General features: G+C 40.9%; 1 protein-coding gene across 2 annotated transcripts in view; it reads left to right on the top strand.

Moving 5' to 3' along the window:
• RP1 (RP1 axonemal microtubule associated) overlaps positions 1–24395 on the top strand; it is a 627806-nt gene that overhangs the window by 442788 nt on the left and 160623 nt on the right. For both annotated transcript variants that reach the window (XM_033933654.1, XM_033933653.1), the window contains 3 exons: positions 3801–3879; positions 20126–20257; positions 20382–20563. In XM_033933654.1, the coding sequence (XP_033789545.1) occupies positions 3801–3879; positions 20126–20257; positions 20382–20563 (393 nt within the window). The remainder of the gene's footprint in view (positions 1–3800; positions 3880–20125; positions 20258–20381; positions 20564–24395) is intronic.

Below are 24395 nucleotides of genomic sequence, written 5' to 3'. Positions count from 1 at the left end.
ACAAATGCATTTCTTCTTGAACAGTGCTAAATATAGATAGCAGATGCAATTTCTCAAATCTGACACAATTCAATCACTAAATTGAAAATAAAATCATTTCCCCTACCTTTTGTTTGCCTGGTGATTTTGGTTTTCAAATCATCTTTCCCAGTCTCTGGCTGCACTTAACTGTGCTCTTAACTTTGTAACCAGGGCCACCTTATCCATTTGCTGTTTTTCTCTCCTTCACTTTCTGCCATACATACATCTTTCAAAATAGAACAAAACAAAAAAGACCCCCCTCTCATCAATACTGGGCCGTGAACTGACCTTTTCAGACAAGTGGTCTACTGTTAAACAACTTTTGTAGAGCCATAACATTTGCCACTCCATTAGAAGCGAGAATCCTTGCTCCATGCAATGTGTTATGATTAAAATTCAAGCTGCTGTGGCGCCTTGCTGATGAGCTTATGAGCACGTTTAAATATTTAAAAGCCTTTAAATGTTGTATGATGATATTATTTGAGAAACTTGCCCAGTATTGATGAGAGGGGGTCTTTTGTGTTTTGTTCTATTTTGAAAATATTGCCCCCTCAAGTGGACTGTAATTTAAAATCCCCGGTCTGTTTGGACACATACATCTTTAGCATTAACTTTTAACATTCAACTTTCTTCCATTTTTCTGCTTTCTTCTCAAAATCTACTTTTTCATGCCTTCCCTTCCCATTTATCCATGTGTACCATCTCTTCCCTCTTTCTTCTTCCCTACTCCCATCTATCCATAAGAAGCATTTCTTCTTATCTCTTCCCTGCTGCACCCATTGCTGTGCACCATCTCCTCCCTCTGTCTCTCTTTCCCCTCCATTTCCCCTTAACAGACAACCCTTCAGTAATATTGCTTACAAAAATATTAAAAAGAACAAGCCCAAGAACGGGACTTTGGTAACATCCCTTTCCTCAGAGTGATCTCCATTGACCACTAGCCTCTATCACCTTCCACTCAATTAGTTCCTGACCCAGTCCATCACTTTGGGACCCATACCGAGGGCACTCAGTTTATTTATTAGATGCCATCTCATCCCTCTCCCATGGTCAGACATCTCTCTCCTTTCTGCGGTCTGGCATCTTTCTCTCTCTCTCTCTCCTTCCCATTCCAGTGGTCTGACATCTCTCCCTTCTTTGGGTTATCTCCCTCCCAGTGTAACATTTCTCCCTCCCTCCTCTCCACCACTATCATGTCCAATAATTCTCCCTCTTTCTTCCTTTCCTCATATACATCATCTCTTTCCCTCTCAACATTTCACTGTTCCTTTTCCCTCCCCCACTGGCAGCATTTCTTTATCTCCCTTCCCACTACTCCACCTGTGCAGCATCTCTATTTTCCTCCTTTCCTACCCCCCCCTCAGCCCCTGCATTTGTCCTTCCCAACCCTCTCTCAGTATGTGCAGTATCTGTCTTTTCCAACCCCCTGAGCATCTGTCTTCCCTGCCTTCCCAACTCCTACCCCCTCCAATCAGCCTCTCCCTGTAAGACTCTGCACCCAGCCCCCTTCCCCCCCTCCCCTGTCAGGCTCTGCACCCAGCCCTCTTCCCTTCCCCCCTCCTATCAGGCTCCAACCCTTTCCCTTCCCTCCCCCATCAGGCTCCAGCTCCCTTCCCTCCCCTCTCCCCCCATTGTCAGGCACCAGCCCCCTTCCATCCCCCCATCAGGCTACAGCCCCCTTCCCCCCATCAGGCACTATACCCAGCCCTCATCCCTCCCTCCCAATCAAGAAACTGCTCAGCGCCGAGCAGGAGCGCCAAAGCCCGCTCCTGCTAATTGCAGCTCAGTGGCAGAAGAAATGCTTTTCCGTGAGTGAAGCCAGAGCCTGACAGAGGTTGGTAGGGAAAGGGGCTGAAGCAGTGCTCGTTGCCTCTCTGAGGCAGAAAAAAAACGATTCTGCGGGTGAAGATCCTGACAGAGGTTAGGAGGGAAGGGTGCTAGGATAGTATCAATTTTGGGGGAGGCCATGTCCCCTGTGCTCCCCACCACCCCGTTCCTTTTTATTTCTGTTTTTGTTTGATATATTTTATTGTAAACCACCTTGAATTGTGCTGCAACTAAGGTGGTATATCAGGTTTAATAAATTATATATGATTCTCTGTTTTAAAAGCATTTCCATTAATTTACTTACCACAGATGTCAGACTTGCTGGCCTGTAGTTATCTACTTCTTCATTATTTCTACTTTTGTGGAGAGGGACCACATCCATCCTTCTCCAGTCCTCCGATACCATTCCTGATTCTAGAGAAGCATTGAAAAGATCAGCCAGAGGAGCAGCCAGAACTTCCCTAAATTCCTTCAGTACCCTCAGATGTACATCATCTGGCCCCATCGTTTTGTCCACCTTTAGTTTAGTTAGCTCCTCACAATCACAATCCTTTAAAAATCGATCAGGGTCTACCAAACCTCTATTACTGTTTGCTTTTGTCTTCTGCGGTTCTGCTCCCAGTACTTCAGTTGTGAACACAGAACTGAAATATTTGTTAAGTAATTCAACCTTATTTTTATCAGCTTCTACATATTTCTCCCCTTCACCTTTGAGAATCACAATGTCACTTTTGCACTTCTTCCTATCACTAATGTACCTAAAACAAAGTCTTGCTTCCTTGTTTTACTGTGCTACTTTGCTTTCCTGACTACTTGACTAGTTTCTCTTAACTTTTCCAGATATTTTTCCCCGTCTTCCTCTTTCTGCGATCTTTTGTAGTGTATGAAAGCTAAATTATTTTTCCTTAACTTCTCAGCTACTACTTTTGAGAACCAAAGTAACCTTCTTTTCCTCAAAATGGTTTGTAGTCCTTACAATAGCTCCCGTCAGTTTTGCCCCCAGCTTTCTTTCTTTTTCCAGATGTTTCCAACCAGACATTTCTTTAATATATTCTGCCTCAACACTATTCTGTAAATATGTGCTAATATTACACAGCATGTGTTTGTGAGGGGGCAAAGAAAGGGGCAGAACATGGGTGGTTCGTGGGCAGAGCTTCAATCTATGGGTATACAGGTGAAGAGTATTGTTTATTATGTATATCTCTGTAGCATTTAGCCCACTGTTCTTATGCCAGTTCCATGGCTGGCAAAAGTATGGATACCTACATTTTAGGCATGTCAATACCAGTTTACACCAGTATTCTATATGAGCACCACAATTTTGCACCCTGATTTTGTTTTGAATAGGCTCCTGTTATTGTGGCTTTAGGATGCACAGTTATAGAATTATTGTCTTTGTATGATATCTATGCAACATTCTATCGAATGGAAAGAAGAAAAAGTCAATATAAACAAACAAATAAAATAAATTTATATATATATATATATATATATATATATATATATATATATATATATATATATATATATATATATATATATATATATATATATATATATATATATATATATATATATATAAGAACTTCCAGTGTTTTGAGAGTTCTCATGATTTGCAGACTGTACCACGATAATGAGGCTTGACCTTCCGTCCTCCATCTTTGGAAACTAACAAGTGACAGCTGGACAAGAAGCAAAATCCTCACGGCCAAACTAACACATGCCGCCTGCCAGTTCTCTGGTGTTAATTGTGATGGCATTCTACAGGGCAGTGCCAGATCAAAAACCCATGCTTATTACTCACCAGTTCAGGGACAATGTCAGTTATTTACACTCCCACATAAATTATGGAGTGTCAGATTTTGAATGTTTTATGTTCACTGGGAAGAGAAAATATGTCTATGTGTTTTTGTCAATAAGCAATCTCAAATCAGATTTTTCTTGAATTGCAGGTGCATATTGCCAGAATCAAAGCCGTATACCTCGGCAAGCTGAACCAGCTTCTGATAGCATTTAAAACTTTGAAAAAAGGTATAATTATTTAAGAGGCAAGATTAATGTCATGTTGATTTATTCTAATATATGCTGAATAGCTCTGCTTTGCTATACTAATCACAGATAACCTTTTCCTTATTTAATCTGACTTGGGCATAATGGAAACTTTTCATCTTTACTACATTTAAATTCATATAAAACGCGCAATTATATGATGATCTATTCATTATTTTCCTAATAAAACAAAAGCTATCATAACCTTTTATTTCTTTATTTTTTTGTTTCTAATTCAAGTTTCAAGTTTATTAGTTTTTAATATACCGACCATCAACAAATATCTAGCCGGTTAACAATAAAATTTAAAAGGTAAGAAGGATAAAAGAAATAAAATAATTGGCATTTAAAAATAAATGGTGTGAACATAAATAATGTCAACTAGACAAACTTGAAAGTGGGGGTAAAAGGGAAGGGAGGGGAAAAGTTACATATTTGAGAAGAAGAGGAGAAAGTGGGAATGGGATAAAACATATAGGGTAGGGTCGCTTTGTTAAAGCGGTTGGTTGCTTGAAAAAGAAAATGAAATAAAAAAAAAAAAGAAGAAAACAGAAGGTGAGTCTAAGCACAGCCGAATGCGTCACGAAATAAAAAAAGTCTTTAGGTTTATCTTAAATTTGTCTAGATGTTGTTCATCGCGGAGTTGCTGTGGCAGAGAATTCCATAAAGTTGGGGCAGCTACTGCGAAATTTATTTTCCGTGTGTAATAAAAGTCTTTTATGGAGGGAATAAAGAGAAGCTTTTGATCAGTTGACCTTAGAGTGCGTGGGGAACATTGGGGGATGAGAAGCTTATCAAGAAATGAGGGCTGGTGAGAGAGTTTTATTTTGAAGGAGAGTAAGATGGTTTTGTAAGTGATACGGTGAGTGATGGGGAGCCAATGTGCCTCTTTTAGAAGAGGAGTGACATGGTCAAATTTGCCTATTTTGTAAATGAGTTTTATTGCTGTATTTTGTATTAATTGTAGGCGTCGGATTTCTTTTTGGGGGAGACCGTTGAGAAGAGAGTTGCAATAATCTAAATGGGAGATGACTAAGGAATGAATCAGGATATTGATTGAATCGGTCTCTAGGATTGGAATTAGTGACCGAATGATACTGAGTTTGAAGAAACAGATTTTTGCGACCCAACTAATATGGTCATGGAAAGTAAGATCCCTATCAATGATGACACCTAATAGTTTTATTTTTGTTTCCATTTGAATTGGAGTGGATTTGATAGAAATTTTTTCCAATAAGGATTCACAGGTTTTGATTGGAAGTAGGAGACCTCGGGATTTATCAATATTGAGGGAAAGTTTATTTGAATAGAGCCAATCATTTATGGTATCCAATTTGTTATTTATGTCTTTTAAGTCTGAGATGTTTGAAGTGTTGACTGGGTGAAGAAGTTGTATGTCATCTGCATAGGCAAAAATTGTGAATCCAATAGATTGTGCTAATGTAAGAAGAGGAGAAAGAAAGATATTAAATAGTAATGGGGATAGAATCGAACCTTGCGGGACACCATAGGATTGTGATATAGCTGAAGAGGTTTCATTCTTTATATGGACTTTAAAGCTGCGTTCGTTGAAGTAAGAAGTGAACCATGAAAGAGCTGGACCTGTAATACCGCAGTCTTTGAGTCTATTAATAAGAAGAGAGTGGTCGATAGTATCAAAGGCTGCTGACAGGTCAAGAGAGATAAGAATAACAGATTTTTGATGATCATGGTAATAATGTATAGTTGAGATAAGGCCTAGCAGTGACAATTCTGTTGAATGTGAAGAACGGAAGCCAGTTTGGCATGGATGTAAAGCATGGTTTTTTTCAATGAACTCTGTAAGTTGGGTGTGAATAATTTTTTCGGTTAATTTAGAGATTAAGGGTAGATTAGCAATAGGGTGGTAATTTCTAGGTAAAGAGGGATCTAAGTTGTGTTGTTTGAGTTTTGGAAAAACAAGGGCTGTTTTCCAAGCAGTAGGTACTAAACTATCAGAGAGAGACTTGGATATCATTTCCCAAATGAATGAGCCTGGACACTTTCCTGTAGTTTTGCCACAGGGGCAAGATAGGACATGTTGTTTGAAAGTAAAGTCCTTCATTTTGTTTCCAAACTTTGAAATAAATTTTGTTATTGATTATAATGGATTATACTGACTAGCACAGTGGATTTTGGGGACAATGAAATAAGTCTGTTCACACATACATGTTAAGGCCATGTTGCATACACCAAAATTAGTATACTATGTACAGTTGTGTGGTCATAATGAGACCTGCACCCTACACGGTCTGTGTTTCGGCAAGAAATCGACCTTCCTCAGGGGTCCTAATACCTAATGCCTCAGATAAACTTTGGCAATGAATCATGTTCGGAGCCGACTTTCCAAATGAAGGTGAAACCAAATGAGGAAGGCTGAATTCTCACCGAAACATGGACTATGTAGGGTATGAGTCTCACTTTTAATGAGACTGTACCATCAGTGACACAACCTGTACCTAATTCATCCAGAAGTTGATTTTATCTTGATTTTAAACTGATTGCTTTGAATAAATCATTCCTCCTGGACATCCAGAGACTTGTGTTCCTCTCTGTGTTTCATACCATGATTTTGTCTATGGAACATTGGTCCTTCTTCTTTGCTTGTGTTTGCTCTTCTCAGTAGTATGGTCATAACATGCACAATATGGCACTCATTTATGAAATTAATTACCAGATTCATAGGAAATGCTCTCCAGACTTGCTTTTCTCAATGGGTTCAGTCAAGGGTAGCAAAACTAGCACCTATCTCAAGCCAGGTGTTAACTGTTTGCCATTTACAGAAATTATTGAAATACCCTTTGGAAGATCAAGATAGCCAAAGGTTTTACCATTTACAGTAATTTTTAACACATTGCAGCTTGGACTGTAGGGAGGATTTCAGACTTAAATGAATACATTATATAGATAGTTCAATTTCCTTATCTCTCTGGATAACCTTTGGCTACACCACCAAAATATCTATGGAGTTTCTAAGTTAAATGGATAAATTTTAGCCATATATTGACTTATAGGCACAAAAAAATAGATTTGGATGCCAGAAAACAATTGGCATGGGACACTATTTAATAAAGGGCACTCTGAGTTGAGCACTCTTTATAGCATAGCACTTATAGCCCATCCCATACCTGTGCCCAAATTTGGGTGCAGGTATTTACATCAGCCGAAACCTGATGTAAATGCCAGCAACCAACTCATGGCATTTGAGTATAAGAATGGCACTATTCTATAACTCTTCAAGCAATTTTTAGGAACTCTGCTACCCTACCCCTAGCCATGCCCCCTCAGATTTAGGGGATTAAGGCATGCAGGATTATAGAATAAGGCACTGACATATGCACACATTGAGACCCCACCTTGCTCCCCTCCTCTCCCTCAGCCGATGTTCTAGCAAAATTCTTCAACGATAAGGTTTCTTCCTTGAGATGCTCTTTCCCTCCTTCAGTCTCTTACAACTCCCTAGTAACCACCGATTCCACTCCCACCCTAATGGTCTCCAACCCTATCCCAGCTGACAGATACTGGACCACCTTTGAGCACGTATCTGAATCCCTGGTCCTCAATCTCTGCCTCAAACTGAAATCCTGTAATTGCTCCTTGGACCCATTCCCCTCCTACCTATACGAGAACATTCCCGCTCAGGCTATTTCTTCTATCACCATTCTCATAAACTCCGCCCTTCAGTCAGGCCATTTCTCCCCAGAAATGGGTCATATCACCTTGACCCCACTACTGAAAAAATCTGACCTTGACCCTTCCATACCATCCAGCTATCGCCCAATTGCAAATTTCCCTCTCCTAACCAAGATGCTAGAGTCCATCATTTCTTCCCAACTCTCATCATACTTAGAGAGATTCTCTATTCTTTTACCCTATCAATATGGCTTTTGTCCTAACTTCAGCACTGAATCCCTACTGTCTTCCCTGATTTCAAGGGTTCAACAACTTCACTCTCGAAACAAGTTCGCCGTCCTCCTACAATTTGACCTTTCCGCTGCTTTCGACGTTGTTCACCATGATATTCTTGTTTACCAACTCTCTGAGATAGGTATCAACTCCACAGTCCTAGGTTGGTTCTCTAAATTCCTCCGCTCTCGTTCTTACATTGTTAACATGAATGGCACCTCATCCTCCCCCTGGAAACCGAATTGTGGAGTCCCGCAAAGCTCTCCACTATCCCCTATCCTTTTCAACATCTATATGTCCTCCCTAAAACTCCTCCACCTATCCCCCTTGAAACAATTTACACTTATGCAGATGACATCCTCATCCTCCTCGAGACCGATTCGAACCTCACCGACCTGTCTAAGAACATATCCTCTTGTATAATGAACCTACAATCCTGGGCCCACACTGTGCAAATGAAATTGAATGAGTCCAAAACAAGACTTCTTTGGCTCGGTCCAAAACTAGATCACCTACCCACCTCCATCCCACTACCCTCTGGCTCCTCTCTGCAGCTTGAGTTCTCGAGCAAGGTCTTGGGCATCATCATTGATTCCACATTGTCCTTCAATGACCACCTCCAATCCTTGGTAAAAAAAATGCTTTTTCAGCCTTCACATGCTGAGGAAAGTTAGATCCTGCTTCCATCAAAAACATTTTACCCTCCTTGTCCAATCCATCATCCTCTCCAGATTGGACTATTGCAACTCTATCTACTTAAGCCTAAGTAAGAAAAACCTCCACAGATTCCAACGGATTCAGAATGCCGCGACCAAGCTCATCTTCGCTAAAAGTAAATTTGACCATGTCTCCCTGCTCCTGGCCAAGCTCCACTGGCTTCCGATAATCGCCAGGGTCCACTATAAATGCGCCTGTTTAACTTTCAAAATCTTATATGGTATCCTCCTTCCCTTTATCCCTCTTTCTTGGAATTCCTCAAACCCTAATACCACTAGATCCTCCCACAAATTAAAACTATCCTTCCCCTCGCTAAAAGGCATTTCCCACACAGGAAAGCTAGGGACCTTCCTCCACTTCAAAATCACTGAGCTCTGGAACAACCTTACCTCCCCTCTTCGGAACTTGAGCTCTCTCCAAGTTTTCCGCAAACATCTGAAAACCTGGCTTTTCTCAAAAAATGTAAGTCTCCCTTCAACTTAGGAATCAAGGAAACTCTTATATCTTGGCATCTCAAGTCCTCTAAATTTTCTTCACACTTCTACCTTTAACCCTCTGTTGTGGTTCCTTCCTATTTATCTTACTGTAAACCGCGTCGAGCTCTACGAACGTGGAGATGATGCGGTATACAAAACTAAGGATTAGATTAGATTAAATTAGATAATCAAAAGAAATGTCCAAGTCTGTTTTGGATGTAGGGCACTAGTCACTCAAAGTCAGCAGCCGCAAAGGTCCATTCTTAAAGTATGTCCAAAAAATTTTTTTAAATTTTAAATCGCCTCTCTGAACATCCAGACGTCTGAACATCTAGTAAGTCTATCTTTATACAATATTCTCATCCAAATATTCATCCAAGTCTGAAACGTCTAGAACAAGACCTTTTGGGCGTTGGAGGGGCCATCTTAGTGATGGACTGGCCACCCAGACATGGCCAGAGAGCAGTGAGGCACCTTACAGGGCACTGCTGTGAACTTCACAAAAAGGGTGCCAGAACTCCCTTATAGGTCATGGTGAGCCCCAAAAAACCCATTATATCCATCTGTCTACAACCCCAATAGCCCTAATGGCTGCAGGTGCCACCTATATGGCAGTAGAGTAGGATTTGGTTTTTTTTTTGTTGGGTTCACATTTTCCACCATGAATGTAGTGGTTAGAGTGGCTTACGGGCCTGGGTCCTCCTCTCTATGGCTTACTAGCCCCCCCCCCAGGCTATTTAAGACACCTCTGTGTAGCTCTACTAGGCTTTCCTATGCCAGGTGCTGTTGTTCCGGAGGAAGGTATGCACATTTTTATTCTGAACTTTGGGGGGGGGGGGGGGTGATGGGGTCAGTGATCACTGGGTGAGTGTGTCCCCACTCACCCAGTGATCACTGACCCCGTTGTACCTCCACAAAGTTCTTTACTTTGTCCCTGCAGTGGTTATCTTGTCACTTTGGATACCTTTTGGGCACTATTAAAGATATCTCTTTTTTGTAAAATTCTTAGGAAAGTATGGAAGATGATATTTCTCTTGTATGTCACTGTGATGTACAGTCTCTTGCTGATGTAAACTGCATTGATCTGGAAGGTATTGCGGTCTAGAAATGTATTTTAATGTAATGTAATTTTTAGATTGCCTAAGTCACAACGTATAAGTTCCATCTAAGCAGTCTCATCAAACCTTTAATTATTCCTGCAGGACATCTAAGTATAGGTCAGCCCACATCCTGCCTTAACCACTCCTCCAAAAACACCCCTTTCTGCTCTGGGCACAAAGCAGGATTCAGAGGCCTAAAAAGCCTCTGGATACATCTAGAACCCCGTTTCGATTATCGGTACTTGGACGACCTAAGTGCACTTGGATGTCTAAGTGCCGAGTTGGGCGGGTTTCTTAACATATTTATGAGCCCCACCTTGTTAACATTTGCCAATTAACATCAATTGTTTGTAGTTAATTGGCTCATAAGCTAATTAATTTGTTCACCATTCTTTATTCCGCATGCAAATTGTGGCACTGAAATTCAGTGCTGTGTACAGTATAGAATCTGGGTCAAAATGTATTCATTAGTGACTGATTTTCAAACAAAATAAATTTTGTGACCAGCACCCTGAGGGCAATTTTTATAAAGGGGGCTTACATTTAGGTGCTTACAAAGTGCCCGCTTGTAACCTATTCTATAAAGAAAAGTGTGTCATCATGATATGACAAACTTACACCCAGAATTAAGGTGCAATCACAGCAGCCACAGAGCTGCTGTAAGTGATCATGCCTACATCACAAGATAACATACAGAATTCACCCCTGTAAATACCCACCTGCAAACTACATGCCATGACATTTTGGTGCCATTTTATGGAGTAGCGCATAGCTGGAATATTGACCCACGCAAATATGTGAGTACGTCTGTGTGTATAAGCTGGTATTCAGCTCATTCATGTATATTTTTGGCACTTAAATTTTAGTGCCTTTGTTACAGAATTCCCCCTGCTCTCTCTCCCCTTCCTCTACTGACCAGAAGTTATTTTGAATATCATCTGCTAGAGGGCCGGATTCTGAGCCTGCTCCTGAATTCCTGGTTTGAATATGTTCAGTTTCAATGCAATTAGGTTTTACTTGTTAATCACACTGCAGCGGATTAAGTCAGATTTGCTTTTCCCTGTTCAGTAGGTTCTGAATGGCACAGGAGAATTCTGATAGTCTATATGTGTGAGGTTTGTAATGTTCAACTCTGACATAGCTGTAAGAATGACTATGACATTGAAAATAGGTTGTTTTTGCAAATCAGAAGTTATGCTGATTAAGTTTACTGTATGTTCTATTGATAGAAACCCGCAGTGAAGAGATTTTTCAGGATAAAATTAATCAGACTGCAACAGCATACAATCACAGTTCAAGTTCTGACCTTGCACGGTATTGGAACTTTCTGGTTTGCTGAAAAATGACAATGTAGAATCAGAATGTAGAGGCTCCATTTAGTTTCCTCCACAAAAACACCAGACTAAACATTCTATTTTTCAGGGTTAAACTGATTTCATTGTATCGTGGATGGCAGCAAAGAAAGACCAACATGACCCTTCAAGTCTGCCAGGGAGGTTGTTGGGGGTTGTACCTGCTGCACAGTACAGGTTACATTCTCCATCCCTTTCTTTTGGGGGTTAACCTGCTGCACATAATTTCTCAGAAGTGAAAAAATAGTTTTACTGCTGTTTTGAGCTAATTGTTCTAAGCTTGGTTTACAATCTATTGTCTTTTAGGGATCCTTTGGACCTAAAGTTAGGTGCCTAAATTGCCAATTTAATGGCCTAATTTCCAAAAATGACCTTAATAGTTTTGATTATGATTGTTAACAAGCTCAGACTGAAAGGGAAGAACAGGAGGTTCTTTTGCCCAAGAGGAGGAGGAGTCATATAAAAGGAGTGTGAAGAGAGGAATCTTGGTCTTTGGCGATCTCTTCTACTCCTGCCAAAGTCCTGAATACTGAAGGAGACTCCTGTCATACCCAAGAGGGGGATAGACATTATTTGGATTGGACAAGAATGACTAAAGAAACAAAAGAAAGAGACTAAGGGCTAAATTAACTAAGGCCAAGGATTGGATCCGGTCCGTGAGCGATCCAATCCGATCCTTGGCTGGGGGGCTGATTCACGAATCGCGCTCATGCAAATGAGGGCGATCGGAATCACGCCCCCAACTAACTGCACGGATCGCTCTCAAGTGATTTCTATGCATGTGCAGATCATTTGTAGATGGTCTGCACATGTGCTGGCCCTCTGTGGCAGGCAGAGTTGCAAAGAAAACTCTTTTTCTTGTTTTTTATACTTTTTCGCGAGCCTGTGATTTTAACCCGCTTTAAACCCACGGGTTAAAACCATGGGCTTGTGCTGCGAGGGAAGGCAAGGAGAGTCGGGGTAGAAGCAGGGTGGCCATCAGGGCAGAGAGCAGGAAAGTCGGGGCAGAGAACAGGGTGGTGAGTTGGGGCAGAGAGCAGGGTGGCAAGAGGAGAGTTGGGGCAGGAGAGTAGGAGAATCCAGGCAGAGAGCAGGAGATGCAGTCGGAAAGCATGTGAGCGATTGGTCCCCAGCAGTCGCTTCTTTTGTTGATCAGCCAGCCCAGTTGGTGTTCCAGATTTCTTTAGTGAATCGCTGCCTGCCTGCATTTTCATGCCGTTCCCCCTCATTTGCATGCGTGGATCGGAGGTTGCTCGGCACCGAGGTTAGTGAATTGGGTCGGGGAACAATCAGGTCACAAAGTGGTCAGGACACGATCGGTGTCCTTTGTGAATTTAGCCCTAAGCCGCTCTCAGACTTGGTTGATCCTTATTTCCTCTGCCAAGTCTGAATAAAAGAAGGGGGACTCTCTACTGGCTGGAGAGTTGGGATAAAGAAGAGACACTTGTGAAAGATGAACTTACTTGAACCTGATGACTGACACCTGTGAATATGTAAATAATTGATTGTTTCTAACTGCAAGCAAGTTAATAAACTGTTCAATTAGTTCCAGTTTACTTTATGGTTCCTGCCCATTCTTCATCTCAAGGGATGGGGAGACTGAGTTAGTGATTGGAGCACCAGGATCTGCATTTCCTCTGGCCTTCCGGACTTGTCTGGCCCTGGCCTACACCCAAGCTCTGGAGGAACTGTAACTACAATAGTGACTGAGTACAAAGTAGAACGGATTAATTTTCTTTAACTTTTTATAAGCCCTGGTGCAGGGCGGGCGAGTGGCCGACCCAGTCCCCAGGAGCTGGCTGGAGCCTGCCACACAGAGGCATGGGCGGGCAGGACACTGGGGCTACATAAAAATGGCACCAATAATGTGGGGCATAAGGAGTGCAAGATTCTAGTGAGAGCGGAGACTGGAGAATTACATGGCGATACCAAGGAGAGAATCCCCACCTAGAACTGTGAGTACCAACGGGCTAGAATTTGGGTGGGAAGATGTGGGAAAAAAGATGGTTTATTTCCCACTGGCAGATCCCAGCAATTGGGGGGAAGTGTGCTGTGACATCAGTGGAATGCAAGGAGAAAGAGGGAGGAGCATAGGCTGGAACTATATCCTGAGCGAGGACCGAAACCACACTCTGTGCGAGGAATCACAAGTAGAGAACTGAAGCAGAGAGAGCTGTGCACAATATACTGGGAGTGCTAAAATATTAAAGATGACTCACCACTTGATCACAGCCTTTGAGATCACGGTAGAGGATGGGATTACTGTGGGCCTCATTGTGTGTGATGGATGAGAGGCCCGAGTTGTGGGGCTGCCCATGCAGTTAGGTTGCAGTGCTTGCCACAAGAAGTTTTTTCAGTGAGAGAAGGAGAAATCACTGGAAATCCCTTCTCTGAGGGGGTGATAAGACCGGTTATGGGACAGGAGGGGAAACCAACCTAGCAAGTAAAGAACCCAGACTGGTCGCCAATCTGACCAGTGGTGATCTGGTTCAGGGAATCGAAACCCTGGAGCAAAGACAGTGCAAAATTGAAACCGGCTCGTGGGCAACACAAAGGACAAGGAGTGCCTGCAGAATCAGCAGATCTGGATCTGTTATCCCTGGACCAGAGGGAAAGATTGACTAGACCTACAAGGAATGGAGGGGATGTTAACCCTGGGTGTGGTGAACCCAGACCTGTTTCCATATTGCTTAAATGAAGATATGGTTGGGAAACAAAGCCCTGGTACTGAGCCCCCTGAGTTCCAAACTATGGAGGAGAATTGAAGCCCAGGAAGGACAATAGGTTCAGCTCCAGCATATGGGAAGTAAATTCTGTGATCGCTAGAGCAAAAGCAATAGGACAAGATCTAAAGCTGGTGGTCTGAGTGTTGCAGAGAGAAAAATAAATTGGTACTGTTACTTTGCTAAACTGATAGGAGAATGCAAAATGTGTTCACTGAGTTTGGGAAAAAAATGTGTGTTGGGTGAAAAATGGTGGGAGTAAATGTTAATGTGCGGCCAGTGGGTGAAATGTCTCATTGTCAAATTTATTTATTTAATTTGTTTTCCAACCCATCCTCCCCAAAGAGCTCAGGATGGGTTACAGGTTAAATTTACAGTTTACAGGTTAAATTTGTCATAGTTACAGTGCAAGATTTTTCAATACAAGTTTTTATCCTAACATGACATATACCGAGGATCTTTAATTACAAGAGTAATACTGTTAAGCTTAGTGGTAGTTTAAAAAAAACCAAAGCAGCAAGGTGGGGTGACCCTTAAACTTTGTTTTAAGTAAAATTTTGTGTGTTTTTCATTTTTATATAAAGGAATAAAATTAGCCTTGTGGACAAACAAAATGTGTTAATTAACTTTTTTGGACCACCCTATTGAACAGGTAGGGTGACGAGATGCATCCTTGCTTGAAGCCACATTTTATTAGAAAACAATCCGTGTTGCCAGATTCAGTTCTCACTGCAGCTTCTTGATTTTCGTAGAGGCTCTTTATCAGCTGAGTTATGTGTTTGTGCTAGAGTTCTCCATAGTTAATCGTGATCCACACAGTCAGAAGCTTTGCTGTAGTCGATGAAGCAAAAGTATAGGATTTTTGGGTATTCGTTGCTCTTCTCCAATATCCATCTAACATAGGCCATAATATCTCTTGTTCCTCAACTGTTCCTGAAACCAGCCTGAACTTCACGTCGTTCTTGCTCAACATATGATTGTGTCCTTCATTGTATTATTTCCAGCAATATTTTGCTGTTGTGGAATTAATGCAGTCATTCTGTAGTTATTACAGTCCTTGGCATCACCTTTCTTCGGTATTAGGAATTGGTTATCGGATAGAAAAACAGAGGGTAGGGTTGAATGGTCATTTTTCTCACTGGAGGAGAGTAAACAGTGGAGTGCTGCAGGGATCTGTACTGGGACCAGTGTTATTTAACTTATTTATAAATGATCTGGAAATTGGAATGACAAGTGAGGCGATTAAATGTGCAGATGACACTAAACTGTTCAATGTTGTTAAAACACATGCAGATTGTGAAAAATTTCATGCAGACCTTAGGAAATTGGAAGACTGGACATCCAAGTGGCAGATGAAATTTAATGTGGACAAATGCAAAGTAATGCACCTTGGGAAAAATAATCCAAATCACAGTAGACAATACGATGTCACTATAGGCAATACAATGAAACCTTCTACCCAATGTGCAGCAGCAGCCAAAAACGCAAACAAGATGCTTAGAATTATTAAAAAAAGGGATGGTTAACAATACTAAGAATGTTATATTGCCTCTGTATTGCTTCATAGTGCGGCCTCACCTGGAGTATTGCATTCAGTTTTGGGTTCTTTATCTCAAGAAAGATATTGCGGCACTAGAAAAAGTTCAAAGAAGAGCAACCAAGATGATAAAGAGGATGGAAAGACTAAAAAGGTTACGGCTCTCAGCTTAGAAAAGAGATGGCTGAGGGGAGATATACTTGAAGTCTACAAAATCCTGAGTGGAATAGAATGGGTGCAAGTGGATCGATTTTTCACTCTGTCAAAAATTACAAAGACTAGGGGACACTCAATGAAGTTATAGGGAAATACTTTTAAAACCAATAGGAGAAAATATTTTTTCACTCAGAGAATAGTTAAGCTCTGGAACGCATTGCCACAGGTTGTGGTAAGAGTGGATAGCATAGCTGGTTTTAAGAAAGGTTTGGATAATTTCCTGGAGGAAAAGTCCATAGTCTGTTATTGAGAAAGAGTTAGGGAAGCCACGGCTTGCCCTGGATTAAGAATAATAATAATTTTATTCTTTTTTTATATATATACCGCCAGACCAGAAATGGTTCTAGGTGATTCACAACAAGTAGAGCTGAGCATGCAGCGAAATAAAAATACAATTCATAATAGAAATACATCAAGTTATAAAATATAAGAAAAACATAATTATTTAAAAAGACAAAAGAGTGCGTTAGGATACAAACTTATCAAATAGTTGTGTCTTTAATAATTTTTTAAAATAGAAATAAGAAGAAGCTCCTAGCATGATTTTTCCAAACCAAACATTCAATTTAGCAGCCTGAAAAGAGAGAGTTCTCTCAAGAAACCTCTTATAGCGACATAATTTAGTAGAAGGGTATGTAAACAAATGAACTCTACATGTAGGCATATTTGAGTGGTTCAAAGAAAAGTGAGAAACAAGGTAGCCTGGTGACATGCCAAAGATTGATTTATAACAAATACATGTAAATTTAAACAAGATTCTGGCCTCAATCGGCAACTAGTGAAGTTTCTGACAGTAAGGAGTAAAGTGCTCCCATTTTTTCAGGCCAAAAATCAGTCGAACTGCAGTGTTGTGAACCACTCTCAATTTTTTAAAGATTTTCTTGTAGGCGCCCAGATAGATGATATTACAATAGTCGAGGATACTTAAAACAGATGACTACACCAACAAACGAAATGAAGCTTCATCAAAATATTTCTTAATGGTGCAAAGTTTCCAAAGCACGAAGAAACATTTCGTGAGTAATAGATCAGTATGCTGTTCCAAAGTAAGGTATCTATCTATAGTCACTCCCAATATTTTTATAGACTGTTCTATAGTATAGTCAAGTCCATTCAAATGTATCATTGTTTCTTTGATCTTATCGTTAGGAGTTGCAGGAAAAAATTTAGGTTTTTTTCTGGATTTAGTTTCAATTTAAAAGCAATCATCCAGAGTTCAATCTGGCTCAGAATGGTCGCTAAAAAAATTTGTAAGCTCGACTGTCAAGCAAGTTAATGGGATGACTATAATGATGTCATCCGCATAAATATAAAAGCTAAGATTTAAATTTTGCAAGAGGTTTCCCAGTGATACAAGGTAAATATTAAACAAAGTGGGGGACAAAGGCGAACCTTGCAGAACCCCACAGAAATTTTCCCAACGTTAAGAAAGACTATCAGATTAGTAGCATGGAATGTTGCTACTCTTTGGGGTTTTTTTTAATGCCAGGTACTGGTAACCTGGATTGACCACCATAAGGACGGGCTACTGGGCTTGATGGATCATTGGTCTGACCCAATAAGACTATTCTTATGTTCTTATGATCTTTAACAGTTTCCAATTTTCCATGTTCATGCTACATACATTCCATGTTTCTATGTTGAGAAAATCTTTACAGCTTCTGATCTCCCTTTTCTGTCCAGAAACAATTCAGTTTAGCATATTTTCCTAATATCTTTCTGAGTTCATCTACTTTGATAACATCAAACTGTTCCCAGATTCTTTGAACCAGAATTCTATAACTCGCTATTTCCCAGTCTTTTTACGAGAGCCATCACTAACAATTAACTGGTTTCTAATCCGCTCAAACTTACTTCTAAAATAAGATATTACAACCAAAGCACTAGGAATAATAAATCCAGTTGTTGAGATTAAATCATCTACATTGGTCAACAATTTACTAAACAGTTTCTTACAGTAGTATTCTTTGTTACTACAAACTAGTATAACTGTGCCTATAACAAAGAAGTGCTGATTAGTTGGTCACCAAGGCAGATTAATCCTTTTTAGAATCTAGAAATAATCTTAAATGTTTTGAATCCCAGAAAGCAAAAGTGTGTCATCCAAATATAATAATACATGTAACAGAAAATTGCAAGAACTGTCCACCCATGGACTATACAGTATTTCTGGATGTAATTGTAGAACATGTTGACCCCAAAAAACTGAACTTGCGCATACCAAAAGTAATATTTTATATAAGAGTCCTAGTCAGATGCAAATAACAAAGGCTACTAGCAAAGTTGCTCAGTCCCAGATATCTTTATTAGATATTTCAAGAAACACAGCTATACATGGCCATACAGCAGGTGCATTACAGGAATTTTATGGATGTTTGGGAACCATTGGCTAAATTTTGTAAGGAATGGTAACTGATTTTATTTCATTGACCTGTAAACATATACATCCAGGGTGGGTGGGGGGAGGGGGAGGGGAATTGCATTGGATTTGATTCAGGGAATTTATGGATAGTTTCTTGAATCTTATTTGAATATTAGGTGGGAGGGTGGGGGAAAATATAATTGTACATTAATGTCTGAAAGTTTATTCTGCTTGTCTTGTAATATTATATGTATATGAATTACTTGTTGCACAATTGTAGTTTGAAAATTCAATAAAGATATACAAAAAAAAACAAAACAAAAAAAACCCTACCACAGCTATATTTAAACTGTCTGGGAAACTGTCAGGAAAGACCAGATAACCACTTTCTCTCTGGTCTTTCATCTTCTAGCAATAAGGAAGGTAGAAAATCTTTTGAAGTGGTGGAACTGCTTCTTTCATAACTCCAAGAGCTTCTCTAAGGAACATCTTAAAAAGCTCCCAAAATGACCCATTGGCAGATTTTAGGGAAGTTCAAAATTCTTAAAAGTCAAATTTCTAATTTTATTCTCCATGATCTCCAGTCTATTTTATTGTAACATAGGGCTCCTTTTACTAAGCTGCGCTAGCGGTTTTAGCACGTGCTTAGTGCGCGCTGCATTGCCCCATGCACTAGATGCTAACGCCACCATTGAGCTAGCGCACCTTAGTAAAAGGAATCCATATAGTTTTTAATTATTGTAGTTTTAACTTCATATATTGTACTGTAAAATTACTCATCTGCTTCCCTTGCCCAGGCACATTCCCTTCAAGTGTATTACAATGATTTCTTCAGCGTTACCAAAGCTGACTAAATAGTTTCTAATGTTATTGTAGTTGGTTTATCCTGTCCTAAAAGACTCTGCCAACAGCAGGCTTTACTGGACTAGAATGGCACACAACAGTGTTCCTTGCACCTCCATCCGCTGTAGAGCAATTGCCCACCTCATGCCAATACAGACCACATTGGGAACTGGAAGGATTTCCCAGGTCAACCAACACCATCACTTCACCAGTTATCACGGATCCCAGGTCAGGTATAGCACCCAGTCTATCTTCAGCAAGTGCTTCTGCCTGGTTCCAGATTGGTGTAAGAAGGAGAAGGAGGAGCCCAACCGGTTTTGGGGCTTAACGATGTCTGAAGTCTAGCCAATGCTCCATCCCCAAGACTGACAGTGAGACTTGCTGCTGGATAAAAAAACTAACATCAACACTCTGACTGCTAAGGAATTGTGGATTAGATCATTGATGGGGGTTTTCTAGGTAGCACCCTAGCTTTCACCTTCCTCTTCACCATCTCCCAAACCTCAGTAAAAAAAAAAATAAATAAAGGTAAAAAGGATGCCAGAATGATCTTGGCCCTGTGTCTTATTCAGCCAGCATCATGTTGGATCTCTTTCTTGCTTTTTATTAACAGAGGACCAGTATCAATGAATTCTTTGCATGTCAGAAAAGACCTAATAAAGTTCATGCATAGGGAACTAATGTAGTTGGTGCATTCTTTGATTGGGAGTTAGGCTTGCCTGAAATGCTTTATTAAGGGAGTCATTTACTAATGATTAGAGTGCCATTGGGATATAGGAATAACATGAGCCCTGGGAGAAATAGAGCATGTTAATAGAACAGGGCCCATATAGTTCCTGTGGTCCTACAGTATAAATTAACCCTTAAATGCCTCTGTTTGCCCTACTCTGCCTTATGAAATAGTCCCTGGTTTGCCTCAGGACTTGATTCATCCATTTCTTAGCTGCCAAGGTGATTACAATTTATCATTTTTTCTAGATGACTGGTTTCTTGAAAAGATCATTGTGGAAGATGATCATTTCCCTTCTAGTCAGCACATCTTTGTACATAATGATTGGATCAGAAAGCACTCAAAAAAAGATTTTACTGAGCTAAGCATTCCAGTTCAAGGTAAGATTTTACAATGCTGTTTTTATTGATAGTAGTAGACTTTATTAGGAAATGAAATATGAAATTGCCTTGCAAACATGTACATAGTATTTATTTCCATAACAATGACTATTTTTTTTCATAGACATAAAGATGATGTCTGAAAAAGTGAAAAACTTTGATACTGTAAGCAGAGGACGGTGGAATATGTGGTTGAATGGTACTTTCATGTCAGACAAGATGCCAGATATTCATGTGGTTTTATTTGGAAGATATGGGAAGTCCTCTGCACAGAAAGCAATGAATTTTAAAAATAATCCATTTTTGGTAAGTTAATGTTTACACTATTTTATGAAACAAAATAAAATATGCTACCAAGAATTGTTGCAATAAACAAAATCTGCAAATAAGAACATAAGATGTGCCATACTGTATCAGCCCATCTTTCTTTGTCTGACTTTGGCCAATCAAGATCAAAAGCACCTAGTATGATTTTGTTATTTTATTTTATATTATGTTATATATGATCTTATATTCTGCGAAAATTCTCTGAGGAGGAGTCCAAGGTGGTAACAGACAGCATTTATGTTGCATAAAAGATACATACAGTGTAAGACTACTCACTCTTGCAGTAGTGACTGCTTTTATCAAAATGGCACCACTTGGAGAAAAAAAAGCCATTATATGGCAGCTTGACACCCCCCTCCAGTGGTAGAACTGTAAGACTGCTGCTAGGGTCAGCAGTCTCAAGAAGGCTCTAGAACATTAATACACCTACTGGGAAAGCTAAACAAGTCATATTACTAAACATCCCTACATAGAATTTCCATGTTAACACAATACCTAGTCTCAGTCACAGAACATAGATAGAACCTCAGAGAGTAAAGAATGAGGGCCAGATTCTGTAAACGTTGCCTAAATTGGCAACTGCATACAAAAAAAGGTGCTGGCCGCCTTATAATTATGCTTAGGCACTTATCACAAAACTTAGGCACCAGTAATGTAGGCCAGAGTTTTACTGGCCTACATTACAGATACCTAAATTCTTTTTTGAATCATGCCTAGTGGCACCTAAGTCATCTTCACCCCTAACCATGCCTACTTTGACCTTAAGTACTGCAATGTGCCTTGCTATATACAGGCAGGTCCTGGGTTAAGAACGGGTTCCCTTTTTTAAACCGTTCTTAAGTTGAATTTGTACTTGGATCCTAGTATTCTTCCCACCTTCTCCACCTCCTTGAGGCCCCTCTTACATCCCTTTCCATCCATCCCACTGTTCCCTCTCCACCACCACATCCAACATTATTCCCTCTCATCTCTCTCTTCCCCATGCATCTCTACCTCACTCCTCTCCCACCAATATGTCCAATAATTCTCTTCCCCTCTCTATGCCCAACAATTCTCTTTCTTCATCTCCTCATGTACACCATCTCTCTTTTCCTCTCAGATACCCAATTCTCCCTTCCTCACCTCAGTATCTCTTTCCCTCACTTCCCTTCATTCTGTGTCCCAAATTCATACCCCTCCCTCCATCCTTTCTATGTACCTAAGGCCCTGCCCACAGGAGGGGCTTAAGGCTACTGGGCCTATTCCGGTTGGCCCAGGCGCCTCAGGCCCCACCTGTGGGCGGGGTTTGAGCCGCCTGGGCCAATCAGGCCCTATGGCCAGCCATTCACGGGATGACTGGCCTGCCGGATGGATGGGCTTGGCACCCGTCCGTCCGGCCAATGATTTTAAGGTAAGGGGGGAATTGGGGGTGGGGGGATTGAGGGGTCGGTATGGGAGGAGTCTCATGGGTCGGCGGGGGGGACGATCAGGGGTTCAGGGGACAATCGGGGGAGGGGGGTGCATCGAGGGCAGGAGGACCTGGGATCCCTCCTGCCCATATTTTAGTGGGGGTGGAGGGTAGGGGGTTCGCCTGGGCAGGAGGGGTTGGCTCCCTCCTGCCTGATCTTGTAGGGAGGGTTGCATGGCCATGAGGGCTTGGGCTCCCTCCTGGCCCAATCGTACTCGGGGTTCAGGGTGTTGCCGGGGCAAGAGAGCTTGGGCTCCCTCTTGCCCTGATCATAGTCGGGGGTCAGGGTGTCGCCGGGGCAAGAAGGCTTTGGCTCCCTCCTGCCCCGATCATTGGTGGTGGGGGTGGATTCTGTAACCAGTATTGTTTTTGACAGACACCCGTTACAGAATCCAGCTTTTAGGCGTAGGACTGGCTCCTCCTTCGCCTAAAAGCCCTTGTTTTGGGTGTTTGGGACTTAGGCTTTTTTTAGGTTGATGATATGGTGTAAGTGAACACGTAGTGGTAGTCTGAGCGTTTAAACAGCTGAACGTTTTTTTTTTTTTGATAATGGACATTTTCCCTGCTTCTACTTTCAGCGTTTAAGGCCTTAGGCCAAAAGGGGACTTAGACGTTTTTTTGATTATGCCCCATCTATGCTTTCAGGTTATTATTTCCATATAGTGGTTCAAACTATAGTAATTCAGAAATTGGATTATGTAATGCCTTTTATTTAGGCATTTTGTCATTGCAGCGCAGAGCTTGCAAATAATTCAAAATGCAACTGCATGTTTGATATTTGATGGAAGCAGATTTGAACATGTTACATCAAGTTTGAGAAAACTCCACTGGTTACCTGTCAAATTTTGCATTGTTTTCAAGGTTCTGGTATTAACTTTTAAACTCATTCATTATAAGATCACTTGGTATCTAACATAATTGATGAGGCTTTATCAGCTGTCTAGATCATTAAGATCAGAGGGAAAGTTATGACTATTAACAGATGGATTAGTGAATGTACATTATGCTAATATGAGAACATCTATAATATCAGTTGAAGGTGCTTTATTATGGAATAATCTAACAGGACAGCTGAGGTTGCTTTCTGATATTCAAAAATTTAAGAAACTATTGAAAACAACTTTGTCTGTGGAGGCATGATCTTGACTGAAGATTTTTTATGCATATTTGTTTACTTATTTGTATGATGGTTATATGATGATTATGTCTATATTTTTGTAAACCATTTAGGTTTAGGCTGGTTAGAAATTTTTTAAATAAAAATTTTGTTACATTAGCCACCCTTCAATCTTCTAGTACCATGGCTGATTTTTTAAAGTTAAAATACATATTACTGACAATAGCTCTGCAAGTTCATTTTTCAGTTCCATCTGGGATATATACCATCTGGTCCAGATGATTTGCTACTCTTTACATTATGGGCTCCTTTTACAAAGGTACTCTAGCAGTTTTAGCGTGTGCTTAGCACACGCTAAAATGCCGTGCACGCTAGCCGCTACCGCCTCCTTTTAAGCATGCGTTTCAGTTCTCTAATTAATCAGCATTGAATACCATTTCTAGCACTGTTATCTCTCAACATCTTCCTTTCTAAAGACCGAAGCAAATTAATTTAGTCAGTCTACTAAGGCATTGTGTTCCTGAGTTTCTCTTTTACCTCTCGCTCATCTAGAAGTTGGCAAAAACCGTAAAAGAATTCAAGAAATCCTATGATAACCACAGAGGATCCTTGATTTAAAAGAACTACAGTCAAACCTTGGTTTGCGAGTAACCCGGTTTGCGAGTGTTTTACAAGACGAGCAAAACATTCTCGCAAAATGTGTCTCGCAAACAGAGTGTTGACTCGATTTGTGAGCACCCTCCGATAACCGGCATCGCTCCCCCCCGCTCGCAAAGGGCCCCCTCCCGCTCGAATCGGCACCCCCCCCCCACGAGAACAGGAACCCCCCGCCCGACCAACTTTAACTCACCCCCCTTTGGCACCGGCACGCAGCCCACAAGTGCCGGTGCCGCTTGAAGATCTTCTTCTCAGTCTCTGCCGGCTTTGAGCATGCATCTGCGCATGCTCAAGCCCTTCTAATTCATCCCTCCCTCTGCCTGCTCAACAAATCAAAATGTATCAAACAAAAATAAAATAAAAACAGGGCTTTAGAGCTGGGGATTCACTGAGTCCCCAGAAAGCCCCAACTGCATGCTACTGGGTTCATGGAGAGGAATTCTTTGCTATAGAGGAAAAGAATCAAGGGGGTTGTTTACTGGAGGGGGGGAGGGTTGGAATGGGATCTGGGGCTCTCTACTGGAGAGTAAGGGTATGATATCCATGGTGATAGAGGATATAATTGGGCAGAGATAGAGGTGAGCATTCTT

This window comes from Geotrypetes seraphini, chromosome 2 (genome assembly GCF_902459505.1).
Source record: "Geotrypetes seraphini chromosome 2, aGeoSer1.1, whole genome shotgun sequence".
Lineage (NCBI taxonomy): Eukaryota > Metazoa > Chordata > Amphibia > Gymnophiona > Dermophiidae > Geotrypetes > Geotrypetes seraphini.
The sequence above is the reverse complement of the archived record's forward strand: the minus strand, read 5'-3'. Positions and strand labels throughout refer to the sequence as shown.